Source organism: Oncorhynchus keta, chromosome 16, assembly GCF_023373465.1.
Source record: "Oncorhynchus keta strain PuntledgeMale-10-30-2019 chromosome 16, Oket_V2, whole genome shotgun sequence".
NCBI lineage: Eukaryota > Metazoa > Chordata > Actinopteri > Salmoniformes > Salmonidae > Oncorhynchus > Oncorhynchus keta.
This window is the reverse complement of record NC_068436.1, coordinates 15,934,291-15,960,451: the sequence shown is the minus strand read 5'-3', so window position 1 is coordinate 15,960,451 and position 26,161 is coordinate 15,934,291. Positions and strand designations below refer to the sequence as shown.

Genomic DNA, 26,161 nt, shown 5'->3' with positions numbered 1-26,161 from the left:
TCTCGTCAAGAGATTCCTACCTCCAATGGTTCCAATCGACACTCATGTCACTTGCTACAATAGTGCCATCTACTGGACAATAACGTTTGAATATGTACACAAATGAAGATTTTTTAATTTTTTTAATTTAATTATTTATTTGGATAAATATTCAACTGTCGACCACATGGACATCAACGGCATGCGAGAATAGGAGTGACAGTCCATTAAGTCAGTGTTGACAGTACAACATGTACTAGAGCTAGACAGTCAGAAGAGTTGATAGGAATAGGCACACAGAGGTTCAGCTGAATATGGTTTCATACACTACAGCAGGGTTATTGTCATTGTTGAACATAGACTGTACAAACACCATGAAAACAGCTCCAAGTGATTTTAATTTAAGAAAGGTTTGCAATCATGTTTTAGTCAAACATATTCTTGCGGTCAATTTGCAGACCACAAATTATTTGTAATTATATTCCACCCCCCCACCAATACGCTCCCGATAACAATCAGCCCCCAGCTGAATCTAGTTGATGATCCCTGCACTACAGTATACAACATGAACAATCTGAAGTAAAATACAGACATAATAAAACCAACAAACATGTAAGAAGGCTGGTGAGATACTTAGTATGCAAGATTTTAGTTATGAGAACTCAGAGGAAACTAATACTCATTACAAACGGAGGATAAATAAATGTTCACATCGTGAGAGAACGGACAAACATAAACAAACTGTCTACGAGGAAAACCTAAAATGGTGGATAGGTACATTCATGGATTGTAGATGATCACATTAACGGTAATATTTAACAGTATAGCTGTTACATGGACATAAGTATTCCTGACTGGGATAGACAGCAAAAAAATACAACTGTGGCTTTAATGCACATCAACGCAGCGTTACATTATTTATAACAACCTGGAAGCACCATAAGTGAGATATCCATGCGAATTACAGTCAAGTTGTGGTTAGCTTGGATCCCTGTTTGTGCTCTATTTTTACATCAAGTTGTTCTACAAAGTCTTTCATTTGTGTCACTGACGGCATTTTAATACAGACATTCACATTTCACATGTTTGTTGGTTAGCTGTCTCCTTTATTCATTGTTGCATATAAAGGTTCCCTATGAAAAAGCATATTTGATTACAAGTGCAATACAAGTGATATTTTAGCCAATTCATTTCAACAACTAGAGGACAAGGGACAAACTATAAAATAGTAAGTGAGCAATTTTAGATTTCTTTCTAAAAAAATGTAATATATTTGAACTGTAACACTTAACAATAGTACACTGACGGTTTTCCTGCAATCAAAACATATACAGAAATATAACTATGTACAAAACTCACAAAATACAAATGACTTCTGTACCCAAGTTGAGAACATCTTAAATGACTATGGTTATCAGATATACACCATTTTACACTTTTTCCTGTTGTTCCAAGTCCCTATCACCAAAATAAACAAAGGCTCTCCCGCGTTAAGTTGTTTGACCTGTTTGTTGTCAATAAAGATAATATTTTGGAATGGTTTGAAGTCATTTTCGAGCCAAACGACCATGAACTGTGTTTACACTAAACTACTAAGTACCATTAGAACACAGCTCAATAGATATTCTCTATAGCTTTACCTCAAAGTGATGCTCCAAAGCCTTTGCATAATTTCACCCAGTAGTTTTGAAAGAAGTGATCACGAGCCAAAACGAGTCACTGAAGATTGGACACAATTGTGAACAAAGTCATTGTACAATATGTTACGAATTTCTAAGTGCTTAAGATCTAGGACTGCATCTTTAAGGCTTGTGCAACTGGGGCATCAATGCATTCTGTGGCTCCCGAGGGCCCAATATGATTGTAGAACAAGGAGAACTAACACATTACATTCCATACTGCATGTGCCCATCTATTACAAGACTTTGGGCTTTTGTCATCATTTGGCTGGCTCTCTTTCTGTGTATTACAGTATCTACACACAGCTTTTCCTTCTACCATGCTGAAATTATAGAAACGCAGAGATTCAAATAGTGGTCCATTAACACGTCTTGACTGCAGTGCGTGTGAGTGTTTTCCTATTAGACGGATATGAATTTGTACATATTGGTCAATGATAACCCTGTACTATAAGCAGCGCCTTACTGTACCCAAAATCCCCATTCTGAGAAGTTTGTCCTGAACTCAATACTGACAAGTGCTTCACGCGAAGAGACGACAGACTAAAACTGTTGTTCAGAACTAAATAAAACAGCACCACAGCACAGTGATATCCACTAACAAGTACAGTGGATGAACGAGACGCATTGAAACAAATTAGTTCAACATCATCTGGAAATAAAAAAAAGTGCGTTGTTGATTTCTCAGAATAACTTCCTACCAAAAACATTCTCTATGACATGCAAGTAAGAAGCACTTTCCCCCAAGTTCACAGACAAAGCTAATTAACGTCTGGTTTGCCTTACTTGGCACAATGCAAACTCACTTACACACAATGAAAAATAAGGTAAGTTCTTAGGCTTCAAGCTCCCACCAAGTCGATGGCTTTCTACTGCAACCTTGTTTGCGTCCAAAATGGCACCTAATTCCCTATGTAGGGCACTACGTTTGGCGGTCAAAAGTAGTGCACTACATAGGGAATAGGCATCGATTTTAGAGGAAGTGAAAAGGACGTATTCCTTGTTAAGTGCACATAATGAGTCAAAAGCCTTTCTGTAGAACAGGCTCAAAACTACGGGATTATTATCTGTAAAATGGCATGTCATTGTTCCTAAGGCATCGGTTCTTGGTTAGCTGTGCTTTTCCCCTGCATGTCTTGAACTGGCCGCGCTGTGTGGAGACTATTGCACATCGATAAGGTCCACAGGAATCTCCCTCCCCATTCCCCTTCCCTTTAAGTCTGCTTTGATCAAAGTTATCCATAACCACAGAGCTCAGATCAGATTACGCTCCCCCAGCCCTAACCTTCACCAGTAGGGGTGGGAAACATAAACTGACACTAGATTAGTGTCTAGGGGTAACTTCGTACTAATGACTACCCGGGTCCACCTGTTTAGGCCCAGCGGCCGCTGGACACGAAGCTGCGGCTGAAGGAGTAGCTGGTCTCTGAATTCTTCTGTTTCCCCCAGGCTCCGAAGGGAACCACGATAATGGTGCTGTTGTCCTCTGAGCCATACTGAAGCGCCTAGGAGACAAGAGACACCGCCACCAATAATGAACATTTGTCTCAATGTTTAACTGTCTCTTTAAATAACCAGGAGACATATTTATTTGACAATCCATTGAGATTATTATATAGTGCCATAGAGTTCCTTTGAACTCATTCATTTGCTAGACATTACATATCTCTGCTTCAACAATTTCAAAAATCACTGCTGCTCTTTGGGATAGATGTTACCCCTGCACCCTAAGTCAGTGTTTCCTAAACTCAGTCCTTGGGACCCCAAGCGGTGCACGTTTTGGTTTCTGCCCTGGCACTACACAGCTGATTCAAATAACCAACTAATCATCAAGTTTTGATCATTTCAATTAGCTGTGGGCAAAAAACAAAACGTGCACCCCTTGGGGTCCGGAGGACTGAGTTTGGGAAAAGCTGCCCTAGGGGCTGTGGTGGCTCAAAGTGACCACCCTACCTGCTCTGAGATCCTCTGGGCGGCCTCTTTGGGGTCGTGGCACTGGTTGATGACATCACAGATCTCCTGGCTGTTCATGATGAAGTTAATGCCATCTGTGGTGAGCGCCAGGAACGAGTCGTGGACGTGATGCAGCTAGAAACATTAAGTTAATACCTTATTGTCAGACGTCTACAGACAGACCATGACACAAGCCGGAGACTAAGCCAGACAGTCTCCAGTGATAAAGAGGAAACACATTTGCCCTTCGGAGCTTAATATGTCACTGTTCTGAGCACCCGCAGGCTAAAGACGTGATCAAACCTGACAAGATGACCCAAACACCTCGGGGGCCAAGATGACCCAAACACCTCGGGGGCCAAGATGACCCAAACACCTCGGGGGCCAAGATGACCCAAACACCTCGGGGGCCAAGATGACCCAAACACCTCGGGGGCAAGATGACCCAAACACCTCGGGGGCCAAGATGACCCAAACACCTCGGGGCCAAGATGACCCAAACACCTCGGGGCAAAAATGACCCAAACACCTCGGGGCAAAAATGACCCAAACACCTCGGGGGCAAAAATGACCCAAACACCTCGGGGGCAAAAATGACCCAAACACCTCGGGGGCAAAAATGACCCAAACACCTCGGGGGCAAAAATGACCCAAACACCTCGGGGGCAAAAATGACCCAAACACCTCGGGGGCAAAAATGACCCAAACACCTCGGGGGCAAAAATGACCCAAACACCTCGGGGGCAAAAATGACCCAAACACCTCGGGGGCAAAAATGACCCAAACACCTCGGGGGCAAAAATGACCCAAACACCTCGGGGGCAAAAATGACCCAAACACCTCGGGGGCAAAAATGACCCAAACACCTCGGGGGCAAAAATGACCCAAACACCTCGGGGGCAAAAATGACCCAAACACCTCGGGGGCAAAAATGACCCAAACACCTCGGGGGCCAAAATGACCCAAACACCTCGGGGGCAAAAATGACCCAAACACCTCGGGGCAAAAATGACCCAAACACTTCGGGGCCAAGATGACCCAAACACCTCGGGGGCCAAGATGACCCAAACACCTCGGGGGCCAAGATGACCCAAACACCTCGGGGGCCAAGATGACCCAAACACCTCGGGGCCAAGATGACCCAAACACCTCGGGGCCAAGATGACCCAAACACCTCGGGGGCCAAGATGACCCAAACACCTCGGGGGCCAAGATGACCCAAACACCTCGGGGGCCAAGATGACCCAAACACCTCGGGGCCAAGATGACCCAAACACCTCGGGGGCAAAAATGACCCAAACACCTCGGGGGCAAAAATGACCCAAACACCTCGGTGGCAAAAATGACCCAAACACCTCGGTGGCAAAAATGACCCAAACACCTCGGGGGCAAAAATGACCCAAACACCTCGGGGCAAAAATGACCCAAACACCTCGGGGGCAAAAATGACCCAAACACCTCGGGGGCAAAAATGACCCAAACACCTCGGGGGCAAAAATGACCCAAACACCTCGGGGGCAAAAATGACCCAAACACCTCGGGGGCAAAAATGACCCAAACACCTCGGGGGCCAAGATGACCCAAACACCTCGGGGGCCAAGATGACCCAAACACCTCGGGGGCCAAGATGACCCAAACACCTCGGGGGCCAAGATGACCCAAACACCTCGGGGGCCAAGATGACCCAAACACCTCGGGGGCCAAGATGACCCAAACACCTCGGGGGCCAAGATGACCCAAACACCTCGGGGGCAAAAATGACCCAAACACCTCGGGGGCAAAAATGACCCAAACCGAGTGACAGACATTGGCTAATTCCAACCTATTCCTCATACAGTGGACTACTTTTGTCCAGCCCTGTGTGGATCTGGTCAAAATGAATGCACTAAATTAGGTTCTGGTAGAGCTGGGCGATATGGACAAAAATCCATATGAATGCCCTGAATTTTCACAATAACAATAAATTGAATGATAAGTTTATAACAATGTGCACCAGTTACTTTTCTTTTACATTACCCTTAAAACTACTACTTTCAATGTTGTGACCATCACTGTCCCATTAGCAATAGCCCATATTAGCAGAGTTATTTTATTTCAAATGTCATATTCCTCTAGTAACGGCTACTTATCGTTATTATCAATATCAGTAACATGTCAGAAATGGTCGGTATCGATAATTGTCGGTTTTTCTTCCCAGCTCTAGGTCCAGGTCAAAAGTAGTGCACTTCATAGGGAATAGAGTGTCATTTGAGATGTATACACTCTGATACTGCACAGTAGTTCATTTCTCTGAGGTGGTGACAGCAAACACTCACTGATATTCTCTTGGTCTCTGGCTCAGCGATCACCCCGGTGCTCTTGAGGTCAAAGTCCCCGATGGCGCGTGTCATGGCTAACCTGCCATTGACATGGGGCTGCCCCAGACTGTTCCAGGTCACCCAGCCACCGCTCTTCTTTATTCTGGAGGTAGAGACAGACAGACAAGTGGTTTTAAAGCACGGGAGAGGGCTCTTAAATGACTTATGTAGAATTGTTAAAACATTTTGTAAAATCTTAATCCATAGTAGTTAACACATTTCTATTAGTGTCCAATGTGATGGATAAAACATGCCTCCTGTGACTCCCAACCTTACAGCTACCAACAAATGAATTTCAGATCAAGTCTTTCTCGAGCCTGGGTATCTGCCGTACCTCTCCTTCTCGTCCTTCCTCTCGGGGGTGTGGTCCGAGGTGAGTTTGAGGGCCTTGGCCTTGCGGCAGAGCATGGCGCGGCTGTCCCCCACGCTGCCCACCACCAGCTCTATACCGTCCCTCAGCAGGGCCACCGTGGCCGTGGAGCCAGCGCTCACCACTACAACACCAGGAAGTAGAGGGAAACAAGTCAGGGGGGTAAACACATCTGAAGACTACACACACTCTACACAACTGTAAGGCCAGACACACACAGCTAACAAGAAACACACAGAGCTGATTATGGTCAACTTGTTTCTCAAAACACACAATGAATTATTCAGATACATGCTCAAAATGTATTCTCACACATTCACAGCATAGGTGGCACGTGACACACACTCACGAGTCATACTGCACAACATGAGAACAGAATGGAGGGAGAGGTTACTAGTCTAAAAAAAAGGATGGCTGAAGAGAGACAGAGTCAGACAGACATGCATGTCACACTGTTTTAGGGTTACAGAAACAGAATGAGAGCAACTACAATACAGTCAGTGGAACTTTGGATCTCTGACCAGTGGTGTCATACAAAAATGTCAGAGTTACAATGAGTGAACTAATATACAGTCCTATATACAGTGTACTGGCCCATGGCAGAATACAGGAAGCAGCAGTGACAGATAGCGCTTATCAGGACTATCATCACGGTGATCAAATCTATAGGTGAGAGCTCTAGCTAATGCCTCTTTCAATAATTAAGTGTATAACACCTCAAATTTCACAACTAAGTTTCTATGTGTCATGTTTTGTACACATGGTGATTTGTGTTTTGTTCCCTCTTGGGTGTCCTTAGCAACCATTTGCATGGTAACATCCTACAGTTTCTGACTTTACAATGACCCTTATACAGCTGTTCAAATCAACTTGTGTGAGAGAAATAGAAAAGGAGAGAGGAGAGAGAAAGATGAGGAACCTTCCAGTAGTCCAGGATAGGACCCGCTGGACTCTCCATTATCTAGCCCCCCTTCTCCTTCCAAAAAGGTGCCTGGTGCCTCCAGCTCTTAGCTGGCTCCGCTGCTGTCGTAAATAACATGCACACACACACACACAGGGCATATTGGGACATTTCACGCCGTCTGTGGCCGACATTTTGGCCACACACTCAAACTAAACTGATTGACTGTCACCATCTTGGCAATTAAACTAGGCCTTTCTCAGAGAAAACGGTCAACATTCTATGATTGCTAACATCTGGGTCTCCAGGCGACCTTCACAAAAGAAAATGGCTGCCAAAGGAACTGAAGGTAAACTTGATCCAGTATCTTGAAAGGGTACATGCACTACAAGAGGACACCCCTGATTCTTATCTGCAGGGCATCCAGTGGAGGGGTTTGTTTAGAATGCTTGTCTGCCACATACATGTCCTAACCTGTCCTTTACAGTCTGAGAATGGTGACCCCGGGTATTAATGTTTAGCTTTCACAGCACTGGAGGCAGCGACTGAAAATACACGTTAGCTCCATTTAGGATCGGTTAAGTCATCATAGCTCTTGGCAGAGCAGCCACATTGACAAGTTAGGCTATTCGTTAATATTTCAACACAAGCTAATCTAAAGACTTTAGCTTCAAAACGAGGTTAAGTTTAACATAAAAATTCAGTGCGGTCTACATACATTGTCAGTACAGAGACAGTCTATCTACATTCCCTGACGTGTAACATCACAGACAGAACCTACCATGAGGGAAGAAGTGGAGGTGTCTTGCCAAGGCTTTGTCCAGTTCAAGGAATGCTTTAGTAAGAACAACTTCCAGATTGTCCTCCTCTGCTACAAGATCCCTGTAATAACACCAAAACACATTCAATCAATCAGATTCATTTCCTGCCATCTCAATGGTCTCAGCCTGACCTCTTAAGAGATTTTGCAAGTATAAAAAGGATAAAAACTAAATTGAAGTGCATTTTTTTCTCCAGTCCATTCAATACACATTAGGCCATAAACTGATCCTGCAGGCCAATGCCCTGACTAAACACAGATAATACAACCCAGCCACTTACTTAATGTACTTCTCCATGTACTTGTCGCAGAAGTCTGCCGCCTCAGGCCCTCCGTGGCCGTCGAACACGGCAAAGTAGAGGATATTGTCTGTCATCTGGGAGACCTGGAAGCGGTCCTCATTCTCCCGCCGGTGGCCGATGAGCGAGGCGCAGCCCACCTTGGACAGGCTGACCTTGGGGATGGGCTTGCCGTACTTGATGGAGGGCGACAGGTTGATGGGCTCATCTATGCGGTTGTCCCAGATGCCGAACGAGTCCCAGGTGGTGGGCTTGCCGCTGCTGTCCGGGTCGAAGCGCGTGTTGCTGGCCCGCAGCAGGCCCAGGTGGAGAGGCCGTTGGAGGGGGAGGTCATCCTGCAGGGGTAGGACACTCACTAGGGCTGTCTGGAGGAAACCCCTCTGTCGCATGGCCTGAGTCCCCCCCGACCGGGCCAGGTGGATGAGAGCGGAGGCTGACATGGTCACCAATCCAGCAACAGCAGCAGACGACTCCTCACAGGGAGAGAGATCCTCTGGCCAACAACACAGGTTACCCTAGAGCAGAGTCTTCTGGATAGCAAATAGGCTAACAATTGGGGAAGAATGATAGATAGCTATTAGATTGAATGTCAAGTCAACAAGAGCTCCTAGATAGGTGCTGTAAATTGAATAGAAGAGTTGGACTAGGCCTTGGAAACGTCAGCCAGCTTTCCTAGGCCTTCTGCCAGCTACAGAGCGGCTGAGTTCCAATAGATGTCACAGGAATGGATGGTGGCTGGATTGATATTTCTGTGTTTGTTGATGCAGGATACTCGCTCTCTCTCTGTCTTTCTGTGTCTCTTGACTCCATACAACAGAAAATGCATGTGAAATAGCCTACTTAATTAAATCAAATGTTCTTCTCTACTCCATATGTAGGCCTAGCCACATCTTAAGATAGGTTATGTGGATCTTTATAGTGCAGTTTTAAGGCCTCGTCATCATTGGTCTAACATGATAGCCCTTCCCTGGAGACTGTGCTATCTAACCTCCAAACGAGCTTCAATGCCATACAACACTCCTTCCGTGGCCTCCAACTGCTCTTAAACGCTAGTAAAACCAAATGCATGCTTTTCAACCGTTCGCTGCCTGCACCCGCACCCCCGACTAGCATCACCACCCTGGATGGTTCCGACCTAGAATATGTGGACATCTAAGTACCAAGGTGTCTGGCTAGACTGTAAACTCTCCTTCCAGACTCATATCAAACATCTCCAATCTAAAATCAAATCAAGAGTCGGCTTTCTATTTCGCAACAAAGCCTCCTTCACTCATGCTGCCAAACATACCCTCGTAAAACTGACTATCCTACCGATCCTCAACTTCGGCTATGTCATCTACAAAATAGCTTCCAATACTCTACTCAGCAAACTGGATGCAGTTTATCACAGTGCCATCCGTTTTGTTACTAAAGCACCTTATACCACCCACCATTGCGACCTGTATGCTCTCGTCGGCTGGCCGTCGCTACATATTCGTCGCCAGACCCACTGGCTCCAGGTCATCTACAAGTCCATGCTAGGTAAAGCTCCGCCTTATCTCAGTTCACTGGTCACGATGGCAACACCCACCCGTAGCACGCCCTCCAGCAGGTGTATCTCACTGATCATCCCTAAAGCCAACACCTCATTTGGCCGCCTTTCATTCCAGTTCTCTGCTGCCTGTGACTGGAACGAATTGCAAAAATTGTTGAAGTTGGAGACTTTTATCTCCCTCACCAACTTTAAACATCTGCTATCTGAGCAGCTAACCGATCGCTGCAGCTGTACATAGTCCATCGGTAAATAGCCCAACCAATTTACCTACCTCATCCCCATACTGTTTTTATTTATTTACTTTTCTGCTCTTTTGCACACCCGTATCTCTACCTGCACATGACTGCTAAATTGTAATTATTCACTCCTACGGCCTATTTATTGCCTACCTCCTCGTGCCTTTTGCACACAATGTATATAGACTCTTTTTTTTTACTGTGTTATTGACTTGTTTATTGTTTACGCCATGTGTAACTCTGTGTTGTTGTCTGTTCACACTGCTATGCTTTATCTTGGCCAGGTCGCATTGTAAATGGGAACTTGTTCTCAACTAGCCTACCTGGTTAAATAAAGGTGAAATAAATTAAATTAAAGTAAAAACATGACAAGCTGTAAGTGTCAGGATGCTTCACTTGTTGTGTTGCCTACATTTCTTCTTTGTCACAGCTGTCCTGAAGCATTCTGAACATTTGTCAGAATCAGTTGATAAAATAATGCAGATATCACTTATCGTTAACTGGTGCAGCTAAAGAGCATGAACACTAGACATGAGTCAACAGCACTTGTTATTTTACTACAGCTGAATAAATATCTAATTATTCCAAATATTTCAGAAGGCTCATTAATAAGGCATGCACAAAAGTATAAATAGATTGAAAAAAATTATAATAATTATTGACAATGTTAACGTTAGTCCATTACTGAAGTGTATTTTTCTAATGTAAACACAAACTTGACAAACCCGCATGACGCAACACCATATCCCATAATCAACAAGCTAGCTTGCTAACTAGCAACCAAACAAGCTACTGCTTGGCTAGTTAGATTAGCTGCGGTGCTGTGCATAATGTTAACTAATTGTTTCGCCAACGAACCTTGTTTATTTAATCACACTAACGTTAAATAGTAAGGATAAACGATAAAGTGTTCCTAATTTGACACTATTTTTAGCTCATTTGCTAGGTAGAGCTATGCTAACAGTAGCTAGCAAAATAATCAATGATTTGTGCAGCCTATCTCCTGCACTTGGACAACAATCACATTTCTTCGGTATCTCTCTGCAGAAAACGTATTTTTACCTTTAACTCTTTACAACGTCTTCGTATATGTTGCAAAAGCTGCACAGCGAACAGTTAAATTAATCAAAAGTGTCCGTGTGTTGAGTGCGGAACGCTATCACCCGCGCAGCACGAATCAGCGTGCTGGAAACATTTACGCCCTCCCACCCAGTTGTCACTAGTTACCACAGCCACAAAACCCTTGGCTAAAATTTATGAAAACAGAAAATATCTTTTTGGTCTTAATTTAAGGTTATGGTTAGGTATGAGGTCAGCAGTGAGGTTAAGGTTAGGGTAAGGCTTAAAGTCAGATCTCAATAAGATAAATTGTAGAAATAATTGGGGTTTAGACATAATTACGACTTTATGGATGTGGTAACTAGTAGCTCCCTCCTCTCTCTCTCTCTCTCTCTCTCTCTCTCTCTCTCTCTCTCTCTCTCTCTCTCTCTCTCTCTCTCTCTCTCTCTCTCTCTCTCTCTCTCTCTCTCTCTCTCTCTCTCTCTCTCTCTCTCTCTCTCTCTCTCTCTCTCTCTCTCTCTCTCTCTCTCTCTCTCTCTCTCTCTCTCTCACACACGTAGAGCCCAATATAGCCAACCTATGTGGACCAATCTTTAGTCATCAGTCAATCATCACATTATCATGTTCTGCTGGGGAGACGGTTCGAGTGGACAGTTTGGTCTAAACTTTGAGAATGTGTCTGTTCCGATAGCAGGGAATATATTCTCTGATAAAGTCACAGAAATTGCTTGTGGGGAGCAACACACTTTATTTCTCACCGTAGATGGCAGGATCCTATCATGTGGGCGCAACTCAAAGGGACAACTTGGTAGACAGAAGAAAAGAGATTCAAAACTACCAGGTAATACATAATTTAATTATATCTGACTATTTGGATGTAAGGATCGCTATGTAGGCTATTTCGAATTAAAGCGCTGCTAAAAGGATGCTTGCTTCTGAATTATTTTATTCTTTATCGTTATGCTAACATTTCTGTTCACTATATTTTTCATAATTACAGATGATATTAAAATGTGTAGTAGCCGATATTTAGCCTAGTGAACTTCACCACAACTTTCAGAAATTGGAACACAATCCCTCAATAAAACTACAACATCGGCTCAGTTTCAGTTTCGTTTCTTCATCCAAATCAGAAGAACGAAGGTGAACTGTTGCTATGTTCACAGACATCATAAACAAATTATTAAAGTCAATCAAAACAATTGCACACCTCGGTGAACTCATTTATCACCAGGGTGTTAAACTGCCCTAGTGGCACCAGGGCATCCAAATGTAAGGAATTCTGTAGGTGATTTTAAACATGTGAAGCGTAAAAAAAAATACAAGCGGATTTACAGTTGAAGTTGGAAGTCTACATACACCTTAGCCAAATACATTTAAACTCAGTTTTTCACAATTCCTGACATTTAATCCTAGTAAAAATTCCCTGTTTTGGGTCAGTTAGGATCACCAATTATTTTAAGAATGTGAAATGTCAGAATAATAGTAGAGAGAATGATTTATTTCAGCTTTTATTTATTTCGTCTCCTTCCCAGTGGATCAGAAGTTTACATACACTCAATTAGTATTTGGTAGCATTTCCTTTAAATTGTTTAACTTGGGTTAAACTTTTCGGGTAGCCTTCCACAAGCTTCCCACAATAAGTTGGTTGAATTTTGGCCCATTCCTCCTGACAGAGCTGGTATAACTGAGTCAGGTTTGTAGGCCTCCTTGCTCTCACATGCTTTTTCAGTTCTGCCCACGAATTGTCTATATGATTGAGGTCATGGCTTTGTGATGGCCACTCCAATACCTTGACTTTGTTGTCCTTCAGCCATTTTGCCACAACTTTGGAAGTATGCTTGAGGTCATTGTCCATTTGGAAGACCCATTTGCAACCAAGCTTTAACTTTCTGACTGATGTCTTGAGATGTTGCTTCAATATATCCACATAATTTTCCAACCTCATGATGCCATCTATTTTGTGAAATGCACCAGTCCCTCCTGCAGGAGAGCACCCCCACAACATGATGCTGCCACCCCCGTGTTTCACGGTTGGGATGGTGTTCTTCGGCTTGCAAGCCTCCCCCTTTTTTCCTCCAAACATAACGATGGTCATTTTGGCCAAACAGTTCTATTTTTGTTTAATCAGACCAGACGATATTTCTCCAAAAGTACGATCTTTGTCCCCATGTGCAGTTGCAAACCGTAGTCTGGCTTTTTTATGGCGGTTTTGGAGCAGTGGCTTCTTCCTTGCTGAGTGGCCTTTCAGGTTATGTCAATATAGGACTCGTTTTACTGTGGATATAGATACTTTTGTACCGGTTTATACCAGCATCTTCACAAGGTCCTTTGCTGTTGTTCTGGGACTGATTTGCACTTTTCACACCAAGGTACGTTCATCTCTAGGAGACAGAATGAACATGGTACCTTCAGGCGTTTGGAAATTGCTCCCAAGGATGAACCAGAATTGTGGAGGTCTACCATTTTTTTTCTGAGGTTTGGCTGATTTCTTTTGATTTTCCCATGATGTCAAACAAAGATGCACTGAGTTTGAAGGTAGACCTTGAAATACATCCACAATTACACCTCCAATTGACTCAAATTATGTACATTTTATGGAATTTTCCAAGCTGTTTACAGGCACAGTCAACTTAGTGTATGTACACTTCTGACCCACTGGAATTGTGAAACAGTGAATTGTAAGTGAAATAATCTGTCTTTAAACAATTGTTGGAAAAATGACTTGTGTCATGCACCAAGTTGATGTCTTAACCGACTTGCATAAACTATAGTTTGTCAACAAGAAATTTGTGGAGTGGTTGAAAAACAAGTTTTAATGACTCCAACCTAAGTGTATGTAAACTTCCGACTTCAACCGTACCTATTTTGGTGGGGACCCGAGGAAATTCAACCAACCCTGTGAAAGGGTTTGGGATCTCATGTTTTTATACTTTAACAACGAAATTAAGTAAGTCAGAAGCTTGTGTAGTAGGGCTTTATTAACAAAAAGGGAACAATGAAGTGACTGGACTCTTGTTGATTGTTGATTAACTCCTTCATGCATTAAATTACATGGCATTTCTGGCATTTAACCCTTTCTAAGACATTGAACATCCAAATTAAACTGCATGTGTTCTACCCGTTTCAGCCCTAGTGGAGGGTCTGGGGGCAGTGGTCTCTGTGGCTTGTGGTCAAGACCACTCTGTTGCTGTGTGCGCGTCAGGACAGGTCTACTCTTGGGGGGCAGGGGGTGAGGGACAGCTGGGCATCACCCTTACTACTGTCTCCAAAGTCCCCAGTCCAAGGCAAGGAAACCTTAACTTAAACATGAAATAGATATTGATAGTTAAATATCATCTATGATTTACATTGTCAAGTAATGAGAGCCCTCTTGGATTCCACTGATCACTAACAAAGACAATATGTACTAGATGTCTCCTTTTTTTTACTCTTAGAAAAAAAGGTGCTGTCTTAAATCTAAAAGGGTTATTCAGCAGTCCCCATACGAGATCCCGTTGGAGAACCCTTTTGTGTTCCAGGTAGAACCCTTTTTTCAGAAAACCAAAAGGATTCTACCTGGAGCCAAAAAGGGCTCTACCTGGAACCTAAAAGGGTTATCCTATGAGGACAGCCAAATAACTATTTTGGAACTATTTATTTCTAAAAGTGAACATCAAAAGGACAGTGAGATGATATTTATTAGGAAAGAATGTAACTCTGGAATTGTTGTGATGTAATTGTAATGTAATATGCCATTTCTTTGTCTTCCACAGGAGGACAGGTGTTCTCATGGGGTCTGAACAGCCATGGACAGTTGGGCCTGGGGAAGGAAGTCCCTCTGCAGCCCATTCCTGCCCTGGTGCGCCCCCTCACTGGAGTCCCAGTGACCCAGGTAGCAGCCGGAGGAACCCACACTCTGGCCCTCACCCTCCCAGGCCTGGTCTACAGCTGTGGGGCGAACAGGGCTGGGCAGCTGGGACTCAACCGTGTGGATGAGAAAGGTAATACGGCACTCTACCTCTCTTTGTATGCTACTTGTATAAAAAGTTAATTTGAACTTGGATTCCTTTTTTATAACCACTAAGTCATTTTCCAGATGTATTATAATGAGTGGGAATATTGCATGATGCTTGTATGATGCTTGTTCCCCCTGCCAGGCCGGTTCAACATCTGTTCTGTGCCTGCTCTCAGAGTCTTGGGGGTTTCCTTCATCAGCTGTGGAGAGGCACATTCTGCTGTTCTCACCAAGGTATCATACTATTACTATGGAGAGGGACACTGCTGTTCTCACCAAGGTATCATGCTATTACTGTGGAGAGGCACATTCTGCTGTTCTCACCAAGGTATCACACTATTACTGTGGAGAGGGACACTGTTGTTCTCACCAAGGTATCATACTATTACTGTGGAGAGGGACATTCTGCTGTTCTCACCAAGGTATCATACTATTACTGTGGAGAGGGACACTGCTGTTCTCACCAAGGTATCAAGCTATTACTGTGGAGAGGGACACTGCTGTTCTCACCAAGGTATCAAGCTATTACTGTGGAGAGGGACATTCTGCTGTTCTCACCGAGGTATCATACTATTACTGTGGAGAGGGACACTGCTGTTCTCACCAAGGTATCATACTATTACTGTGGAGAGGGACACTGTTGTTCTCACCAAGGTATCAAGCTATTGCTGTGGAGAGGAACATTCTGCTGTTCTCACCAAGGTATCATACTATTACTGTGGAGAGGGACACTGCTGTTCTCACCAAGGTATCATGCTATTACTGTGGAGAGGCACATTCTGCTGTTCTCACCAAGGTATCACACTATTACTGTGGAGAGGGACACCGTTGTTCTCACCAAGGTATCATACTATTACTGTGGAGAGGGACACTGCTGTTCTCACCAAGGTATCATACTATTACTGTGGAGAGGGACACTGCTGTTCTCACCAAGGTATCATACTATTACTGTGGAGAGGTATACTGCTGTTCTCACTAAGGTATCATACTATTACTGTGGAGAGGGACACTGTTGTTCTCACCAAGGTATCATACTACTACTGTATTTCTACTGAAGGCCCCAAGGGAGACGTTGGTGTGAAAGGAGACAAATACTACGGCAGTTCATTAGTTCATAAAAAGTATTTAATGTCCTAAACAGTGGGAGATAGTTCTGCACACAAAGTCAGCAGCAGCCTCTCGAAGATACAATTCATCACATATTGGTAAATAAAGCCAGTTATATAAAATGACCTTGAACAGAGGTGAAAAACAAATGATCAAGTGTCTGGTGGGTGTCTGGAAGAGATTGGCTACACAATGAACCATACAAGTTGTTATCATACTAAATGAGAAGTTACAGTTTATTACAGAATAGAAAGTCACAGGTTATACAGAATATGTCCTGATTATGGCTGTTATTACAGATCAAGCCTCAGGGCTACCAGAGTAAAGGTCGACTCTTCAATACTATTATACTGTCTCTTTAAGAAGTGATTAGGGTCCTGACCTGACTAGACCAGGAACAACTCTGGGCCATGACATGTCAACAACTGGTTCTGGTTCTTTGTGGTCTTTAGGCTGGACAGGTGTTCACCTTTGGAGAGGGAAGCCGAGGCCAGCTTGGGCACAACGCATCAGCTAACGAACTCCTACCCAAACTGGTAGAGGGTATGGATGGACTGGCCTCACAGATAGCATGTGGCAGGTAATGACCAACAGCATAATGCTACTTATACACATATATACACATATAATAAACAGATAGGAAAACAATCTTGAACATTCTCAGTCTGACTGTGTTTTTGTCTTACTGTAACTCTGCCAGCCATCACACCCTGGTGCTGGGGTCCTCAGGTCAACTCTGGGCCTTTGGCAGTGGGGTCAAAGGTCAGCTAGGGACTGGCATTACGGAGGGCTGCTTGCGACCCACCTCAGTGCTGCTGAAAAGGGCTTCTGGTGGGGCAGCAACAGTCATACATAACGGTACCGGATACAATGTCTATTTTATTCTTTTGTATTTGATTCTATTCAATTATATAATGCAGCTACTGACTATGACGTTTTTGGATGACTGAATTAGAACACATACTGTTTAACGAGACTTGATGTCCCTACAACCTCTTCTTTTCTTTTTTTTTTACCAGACATGAAGATATCAGTGGGATGGAATTCAAACTTCATTTACACCACTGAGGTCATGTTTCTGACCTTTATACCTCAATAATAGGGAGCCTGGAACATTCTAAATGCCTCAAGCAGCTAATTCATGTTTGAGATATTTGAATTTCTTATATTGCTTTATCTTCCTTTGTAGAGTTCTGAAAGAGAACAGCCAATCGGGAGGTTAGATAAAGCCAAGCTGCAAAAATGGCTGACGATGGAGCAAGGAAATGCAGAGGCGCAAAGGTTAATTTATTATGATATTTATTTACGTTGAATATTATAACATACAATCCACCATAGACAAAGGTTATTTGCTAGTTAAAAAAAAAAAAAACTAGCAAACTCAAAATGAAATAAAAAAACATTTATTTTAAAGTTGTATTTCTTATAGTATAATTGTACTGAAACATCAAATGTGTCCACATTTGTTCCAACAGAGAAATATCCTTGATGTTCTCAACAAGTTCAAGTCTTGTGGCCAGTTTCACCAAAGCCAGGTAAGCGATTTTAAAATGGAAGGTTTGGATAGTTTATAATGAACACTGTGTGTGTACAGTATGTTGTGTCAATGATAATACTATACCCATGCTATACCCTCTACCAGTGAGTCTCCATCAACTAAAGCTGCAGGAGCTTTGAGAGTGGACCTAGAGGCTGCTAGCCAGGCTTTTGATCAGCTCTTCAACATCCCATGGATCAGGAAATCAGCTAAGACTAACTCACTCTTCAAAGACTTAAACAAATATCAACAATCTATTAAATATCAATCTATATTTTGAATGGAGGATCATGATAGCATAATGTAACTCTCTTCATGTCTATATATATTCTCCATATAGGTAAATATATTGCCACTGGTGGACACTCTTTGCAGTTCAGCAGCTGTCATCAAGTCACCAGAGATCATTATGCTACTACCCACAATCCCTCTTCTCCACGATGACCAGAATGTCATGAACATGGTCATGGCTTTAGCAATAGTTATCGCTGAGGATCTGAATGAAACGACCATGAACATTTTAAGTAAATAACATCTGACCTTTTTAGTTTATCAGCAAATTTAGCATCAGTATCATTTTGAAGAATTGTATTATAATAGAAGCATAGCTGACACTGTGACACATGACCATATATTATAAGATAATATTTTTTTTGCACAGGCAATATAATTAACATATTTTGGACTTGTATTCATGTATCATGTTATAGAAGATTGGTGGTCGTCACTGGAGCCTTCCATCATGACTAAGCACATTCTGATGTGGAAGAATGCCCTGTCATTCATGCTGAGGAACGGTCTTCTGGCTACCCACAACCCCGGAGTCAAATTCCTGCTGGAAGCCCTCAAGTACCTCCACAGAGTCAGTGTTTGTGTCAATCATTTTTATTATCCTCCTGACCATTTTCTGCCGTCTCTGTCATTATTGTTGATCATGCCCTAACATACTTCATATTGTGAACTGTTCACTTCCTCATGTGCAAGGGACATGTGCAAATTCATTTTGATGCTGACATCATGTTGGGGCGGCAGGGTAGCCTAGTGTTTAGAGCGTTGGACAAGTAACCGGAAGGTTGCAAGTTCAAACCCCGAGCTGACAAGGTACAAATCTGTCGTTCTGCCCCTGAACAGGCAGTTAACCCACTGTTCCTAGGCCGTCATTGAAAATAAGAATTTGTTCTTAACTGATCTTGCCTAGTTAAATAAAGGTAAAATCATTTTTTTATTTTTTTTAATGTTATTTCAAAGGCAAACAAAAGGGCCAGAAGAACCCAGGAAGTTCCAGCCAGTACCTTTTATGTGGAAGAGATCAACAATAGTGTTATTCTATTGGAGGATGTGAATCTTTGGCGTTTTTGGTCAACAAGGGAGGTAATAAAATAACCAAATCATCTGTAAATTACTCAAATGTTAGAATGATAATGTGGTGGAATCTGGTTTCACTTGTCCAGTTCTTTCAGTGCAGATTGATGGAATGAGACAATGATGGAACCCATGTAGACTATTGAGATGCACTTTCATTTTTATTTTGTGTCACTTCTAGGACACAGAGGTGATACCAGTCATCTTTTGCCGTTACCCATTTGTGTTGAGTCTGATCTGCAAGATGGCAATTTTCAACAGCAAGGCACATTTTACTAAGGTATACTGTGTTATTACACTGGCTGTTTTATGTCCTTTTATTGAATCTTTGTTTTCAAGTATACCACAGCCTACCCAGTGGTTTCCAAAGACCAGTCTGTATATCACTCTAAATAGACCCCAGAGCTGACCCTGTATATAGCTTACTTACTTTCTCGTGTTCTTATTTCTATTTCTTGTGTTTATGTTCTACTTAACAGTAAAAAATATATATATGTGTATATAAAGTACTACTGATATGGAATACTGCATTGTTGGGAAAATGCAAGCAGGAAAGTTATTTCACTGTACTTGTGCAAGTGACATACATTTTTTTTTACGAGTGTATATTTATATATTGCAGGTGGTTCACCATCTCACCCACTGGCTAACAGTGATGTATCCTTCTGGAACGTTCCGAGACAACCCAGAATCTCCCCTGCTCCAGTCTTCCAGTTGACCTTAAGGCGCCCGTCACTCATCGAAGACACCTTCAGACAACTGGGTGCTGCAGATCATGACTACTTCCAGAGAGAACTTGTGGTAAAATTATGACAACCTGAATTAAGAAAAGCTTTTCGTAAGACTACAAGACAATGTCAGAACTCAACCTAAACGTTCCTCTGATGCTTTATCACTCAGGTGCAGTTTATGGAGGACATGAAGCTGTCGCTCGTCAACATAAGGGACTTTTTCCTCCATGCGTTTGAAGAGCTATTGGCACCAGAGTCTGAGATGTTCATGTACAACGACACCAAGACACTGGTCTGGTTCCCTGCCAAGGTAATAACTAGAATTAGGGAATTACGATTTCATTACTGTATAATAAATCACTGCACTCTCAAGCAAATTAAAATGGTTGAGTAAAACAATCTAAATACATTTAGTCAGTTAATAGCAACAGAAAGAGATTCAACCACTACAACAGTGCCACTATCTACACTGTATCAATCAATATAGAATTATTTACAAGTATAATCACCCCCTGCTCTCCTCCTGATGTACCAAGGTTTTATTATTACTTAGGCTATGTCTTGTACACAATCGCAGCAAAAATATTGAATTGCAGTATACAGACAAAATAAATATACAAAAAAGGAGATAGAAGTTAGTTGAAAAAGTCATCACAGCTTTGGATGGTGCCTGTTCTTGTTTATTCTTGATCTCTGCCTTGGCTCATGTGCCACCTACCCTTACTACCAGCCCAGAGTGGAGGAGAAGAGCTACTTCCTGTTTGGTGTCTTGTGTGGCATGGCCCTGTACAACCACAACATTGTACACCTGCCCTTCCCTCTGGCCCTGTTCAAGAAGATGGTGGGGGTCAAGCCCTCACTGGAGGACCTGAGAGAGTTTGACCCTGTTGTGGGAGGGTACGTTTGTATTTTAAAATGTACATTTTAGCATTGAATTAGTGTCCCTTAGAAATTGATTAAAATGTTTAAACATTAATTTACTTTTATTGTAATTGAAGGAGTTTGCGGTACCTGTTGGAGGACTACACTGATGATGATGTTGAAGAAAACCTGGACATGACCTTCACCGTATGTATAATATTGAAGCTGATTGTTGAGCAATGAAATATCCCTAGATACAGTATGTGAATAGTGGTAAAACTGTTTATTTTCATCAGGTGATCTGGGATGACCAGAAGGTGGAGCTGGATCCCAAAGAAACAGGAAAACCAGTCACAAGTTTTAACAAGTAAGGCTACAGCAACTTTTACTCCTACAGATGTAAGATCTTAATTTGATCCACCTGTTGCAGAACATTTTTTTAAAAGTGTGGTATATATTTGAGGTTTAAAAAGGCTTCAGACTTGATTTTCCCTTACAAAAAATGTATCAACCCCTACAAAAATGTCCATGAATTATAATCCACATAATAATTCACATGTTCTGTTGCTGCAGGATTATTTTCCTGCTGTAGCAAACTGGCTCACATTACGGTCTTACATCTGTAATGCATAATACAAGGTTGACATTTTAGAAGTTACAACAATCATGCTTTCTGAGTTTTTTTTAAATGTAAAAATACCATTAATTATATTTACAGGAATCAGTTTGTTGATGCCTATGTGAACCTTGCCTTCAACCAATCAGCGGAGAAGGTGTTTGAAGAGTTCAGGAGAGGCTTCTTCAAGGTGTGTGACAGGGACGTGGTGGAGTTGTTCCAGCCTGAGGAGCTCAGGGGAGTCATGGTGGGGAAAGAGGACTACGACTGGGACACGCTCAAACAGGTCTATATACAACCATCATTCATTACTCAGTGTGGGGCTGGGTGCTGACTTGAGAAATTAGGGCATAAATCAATCAATGTGTTGATGCATTTATATCAATGGGGATTTCCTTTGATGTCAAGTTATGGGTACGTATCTCAAGTTAGGACTGGGACTAGGAGATAATGTGCTATACATGGTGCTTTGTGACATACTGTGTGACTTTGAGTGGTGAATCGTTTAAATGGCGTGCAAGTTTAATATTGTTTAATTATTGCTGCCATTTGTTTGGTTTGTATATCCAGAACACTGTGTATGATGGAGAGTACCATGCCAGACATCCCAACATCATCACATTCTGGGAGGCTTTTGAGGAACTGACAGATGACCAAAAGAAAGCTTTCCTCTGTAAGTATGGCACTAAATTGCTCTCGGTTGAGTAAAACTGGAGGAACTATACAGTCTTTCATAATGCTGGTTCAGGGTTTTATCTGCATATTTGAACTTCCTGTTCTACAAGAGCATTTACACATCATTTTTGTCTGAACACATTTGAGTAATTAGCAGACACTTACCCAGAGTAACTTACTGGAGAAATTAGGGTTAAGTGCCTTGCTCAAAAGCACAACAACATATTTTCACCTTCTTTGCTCAAGGTTTTTAACCAGGGACCTTTTGGTTGCTGGCCCAATGCTCTTAATCACTAGGCTACCTACAACACAACGACATCCACTATATTTCTTCCCATTCTGTCTACCTTTCACTCTCTCTCCCCTCCTTCTCAGTGTTCCTGACGGGCTGTGATCGCGCTCCCATCCTGGGCATGGACAAGATCCAGATGAAGGTGGCAGTCCTGCAGAACTCTACTGAACTACATTTCCCAGAATCCCTTACCTGCCACTTCCTACTGCTGCTGCCCATCTACCCCTCCAAGGAGATGCTGCTGGCCAGGCTCAAAGAGGCATGTGCCCACAACAGAGGCTTCTGGAAGGAGTAATGGACATTATATATAGGCCACTGCTGTGTTCATCATTTCATTCAATGTGTTTCTTACATGTCAATATATCTCTTATGTTTAGCATAGGATTTTGGTTATAGCTTCCTTCTAGGTTCAGATTTGCCAGTTTTTTTTCAAACTTTTACATTTAGCCTTTTACCTTGGCTTTTTCTATTGGAAATGTGAAAAATACAATCTAGGCTATGTAGGCCTACCCTATTATAGAAAAAAACATTCCTTGACTTAATGTCTACTAATTCTGGGTCTGATTTAAAAAACAAAACATTTTTATTGAGTAATATACATTCAGTAATATACATTCAAGAGCCTATTTATTTATGCATGTTTTCTTTATTGATAGTGTGTGGCATTTGATGTAATTCTACATGTGAACATCCTTTTTTTCTGGACACGTCTGCATCATCTTTTGACATATAAGTCTGTATCTTCTGTTTTATTGACGGAATAATTATTTATGTATCTAATAAATAGAGATGATTAGTTCACCTCAGTTTTCTTTTTTCAATGGGAACTGCTGTCAGCACTTCGATGCAGAGCAGTGGTGTGGTTTCTCCAACAATGTGCATAACATTCTGAGAACCATATGTTTCTTAGAGCTTGGTGAGAGGGTGGTTGTCCTATGGTTATTTTGCATACAACCTTCCCATAACGTTTCCTACAGGTTTCCCCAGGGTTCTATTTAAATTAATGTTCTCAAATTGTTCAGAGAATGTTAAGAAACAACGTTCTTCAATGGGAATTTCAGGACTTCAGCATAATGTTTTCTGCAGCTTTCCTCGTGGTTCTATTTAAATCAGGGATGGGCAAATTTGATGGGTTGGGGGCCACAAAAAACAGAACTCATCATGAGGGGTGGCAATTCTGCACATTTTGCCATTGAGCATAAAGAAAATGTTGCCGTTTTAATGCAAGTTTATTGCAATCCTACAGTTTGACATGGGGCGGAGAGAAGATACATTTTTTGATCAATGGGCCCCATCCCAGTCGGTAATTCAACCATACAGTTGAAGTCGGAAGTTTACATACACCTTAGCAAAATACATTTAAACTCAGTTTTCCACAATTCCTGACAATTAATCCTAGTAAAAATTCCCTGTCGTAGGTCAGTTAGATTATTTATTTCAGCTTTTATTTCTTTCATCACATTCCCAGTGGGTCAGAGGTTTACATACACTCAATTAGTATTTGGCAGAATTGCCTTTAAATTGTTTAACTTGGGTCAAACGTTTCGGGTAGCGTTCCACAAGCTTCCCACAATAAGTTGGGTGAATTTTGGCCCATTCCTCCTGACAGAGCTGGTGTAACTGAGTCAGGCCTCCTTGCTCTCACATGCTTTTTCAGTTCTGCCCACACATTTTCTATAGGATTGAGGTCAGGGCTTTGTGATGGCCACTCCAATACCTTGACTTTGTTGTCCTTCAGCCATTTTGCCACAACTTTGGAAGTATGCTTGGGGTCATTGTCCATTTTGAAGAGCCATTTGCGACCAAGCTTTAACTTCCTGACTGATGTCTTGAGATGTTACTTCAATATATCCACGTAATTTTCTTTCCTCATGATGCCATCTATTTTGTGAAGTGCACCAGTCCCTCCTGCAGCAAAGCACCCCCACAACATGATGCTGCCACCCCCGTGTTTCACGGTTGGAATGTTGTTCTTCGGCTTGCAAGCCTCCCCTTTTTCCTCCAAACATAATGATGGTCATTATGGCCAAACAGTTATATTTTTGATTCATCAGACCAGAGGATATTTCTCCAAAAAGTACGATCTTTGTCCCCATGTGCAGTTGCAGTCTGGCTTTTTTTTTTATTGCTGTTTTGGAGCAGTGGCTTCTTCCTTGCTGAGTGGCCTTTCAGGTTATGTCAATATAGGACTCGTTTTACTGTGGATATAGATACTTTTGTACCTGTTTCCTCCAGCATCTTCACAAGGTCCTTTGCTGTTGTTCTGGGATTGATTTGCACTTTTCACACCAAAGTACGTTCATCTCTAGGAGATGTTGCTGACATGGGCTAAGTGCATGACTGCTGAAGCGAAACCAAATTTTAAAGTTGCACTTTGTGTATTCTATTATTCTAACTCCCAACAGTAAGTTGAGACTGAGTGAGCTCATGTATTTTTATTTTTTATATATACACTACCGTTCAAAAGTTTGGGGTCACTCAGAAATGTCCCATTTGTTTGTCCATTAAAATAACATCAAATTGATCAGAAATACAGTGTAGACATTGTTAATGTTGTAAATTACTATTGTAGCTGGAAACGGCAGATTTTTTATGGAATATCTACATAGGCGTACAGAGGCCCATTATCAGCAACCATCACTCCTGTGTTCAAATGGCACTTTGTGTTAGCTAATCCAAGTTTATAATTTTAAAAGGCTAATTGATTTTTAGAAAACCCTTTTGCAATTATGTTAGCACAGCTGAAAACTGTTGTCCTCATTAAAGAGGCAATAAAAGTGGCCAACTTTAGACTAGTTGAGTATCTGGAGCATCAGCATTTGTGATTTCAATTACAGGCTCAAAATGGGTAAGCAAAATGTACGTTCCCTCAACTGCCAAGGAACCAAATGTGCTAGCGGGTGTGTTTGTTAGTTTAAAATACTTTATTTACCTGGCCCCTGTCCCTCTGCATATGTGTCAGCCTGATATTTGTGTTTACTCAGGCTATGCCCGTTGTGGCATAAGTTTCTGTTTGGAGGAAAATGTCAACTGAAGTTTCGTTTTCGTATCATACTGTGTTGCTTTTACAGTTGTGTCCAATGGCATAAAGTACTTAAGTAAAAATACTTTGAAGTACTACTTAAGTATTTTTGGGGGGTTATCTGTACTTTACTTTACTATTTATATTTTGACTTTTACTTTTACTTCACTACATTCCTAAAGAAAATAATGTACTTTTTACTCCATACATTTACCCTAGCACCCAAAATAGAAAATATTCACCACTCTACATTTTGAATGCTTAGCAGGACAGGAAAATTGTCCAATTCTGTATACAACTGTATACACAAATATTTTCATGTTAATGTGTTTGGTTATCTATGTCATTAATAGTTTATCTTTTAAAGGAAAGTAGTACATTTGATATGTTTGAAGCAGACAGTATGAGTAGATCTAATTATTTAATGTCAAATCATTATTTAGTCAAAAAGATTTAAAAAATAAAAGAAATCAGTGAAATCTATTTTCTACAGACAGACCTGCTCCTATTGATTGCCTGAATCTAAAGAAGACCATTGCTGTATCATGTGGAGTGGAGCATACTGCTGTTCTGACATTTTTTTACACAACAATATTTTAAAACCATTTTTTTAGGTTTTAAATTGTATCGAAATGCAGTAAATGAGCTTCAACTTCCGACCTCACTGTGACCCTTAACTACCATAGCAGGCTGTAAGACAAAAAAACACACTTTGGCTTTGGGGAAGAGGGTTTCAGGTGGGCGGAATTGGGTAGGCTATGGGGGTGATAAGTG

General features: G+C 41.9%; 3 protein-coding genes across 4 annotated transcripts; 2 read left to right on the top strand and 1 right to left on the bottom strand.

The window, feature by feature from the left end:
* Window positions 1-358: 358 nt before the first annotated feature.
* Window positions 359-11,334, bottom strand: LOC118377469 (protein phosphatase 1K, mitochondrial-like). Of its 2 annotated transcripts, XR_008065786.1 has the most exons (9): window positions 11,191-11,334; window positions 8,341-8,904; window positions 8,021-8,121; window positions 6,303-6,462; window positions 5,356-6,071; window positions 5,044-5,173; window positions 4,166-4,555; window positions 3,612-4,039; window positions 359-3,163 (listed from the first exon to the last, which is right to left on the bottom strand). XR_008065786.1 is itself a non-coding variant. In XM_035764383.2 (7 exons), the coding sequence occupies exons 2-7, from the start codon at window positions 8,796-8,798 to the stop codon at window positions 3,032-3,034; spliced, it is 1,131 nt and encodes a 376-aa protein (XP_035620276.1). In that variant the 5' UTR covers window positions 8,799-8,904; window positions 11,191-11,311; the 3' UTR covers window positions 359-3,031. The 2 variants fall into 2 exon arrangements, 1 of the variants encoding a protein (XP_035620276.1); XM_035764383.2 differs by lacking the exons at window positions 4,166-4,555; window positions 5,044-5,173 and having other exon boundaries at window positions 3,612-3,746; window positions 5,927-6,071; window positions 11,191-11,311.
* Window positions 11,335-11,740: 406 nt separating this feature from the next.
* On the top strand, window positions 11,741-18,312 carry LOC127907973 (probable E3 ubiquitin-protein ligase HERC3). The gene is made up of 11 exons (XM_052464808.1): window positions 11,741-12,028; window positions 14,943-15,170; window positions 15,327-15,464; window positions 15,559-15,652; window positions 16,027-16,072; window positions 16,744-16,871; window positions 16,992-17,149; window positions 17,311-17,360; window positions 17,481-17,572; window positions 17,767-17,826; window positions 17,934-18,312. The coding sequence occupies exons 1-11, from the start codon at window positions 11,809-11,811 to the stop codon at window positions 18,106-18,108; spliced, it is 1,389 nt and encodes a 462-aa protein (XP_052320768.1). The 5' UTR covers window positions 11,741-11,808; the 3' UTR covers window positions 18,109-18,312.
* A 258-nt stretch (window positions 18,313-18,570) lies between these two features.
* On the top strand, window positions 18,571-23,166 carry LOC118377468 (probable E3 ubiquitin-protein ligase HERC6). The gene is made up of 10 exons (XM_052464351.1): window positions 18,571-18,690; window positions 19,372-19,450; window positions 19,813-19,991; window positions 20,091-20,231; window positions 20,652-20,818; window positions 20,920-20,989; window positions 21,079-21,149; window positions 21,501-21,684; window positions 21,969-22,071; window positions 22,449-23,166. The coding sequence occupies exons 1-10, from the start codon at window positions 18,571-18,573 to the stop codon at window positions 22,658-22,660; spliced, it is 1,326 nt and encodes a 441-aa protein (XP_052320311.1). The 3' UTR covers window positions 22,661-23,166.
* The last annotated feature ends 2,995 nt before the right edge of the window (window positions 23,167-26,161 follow it).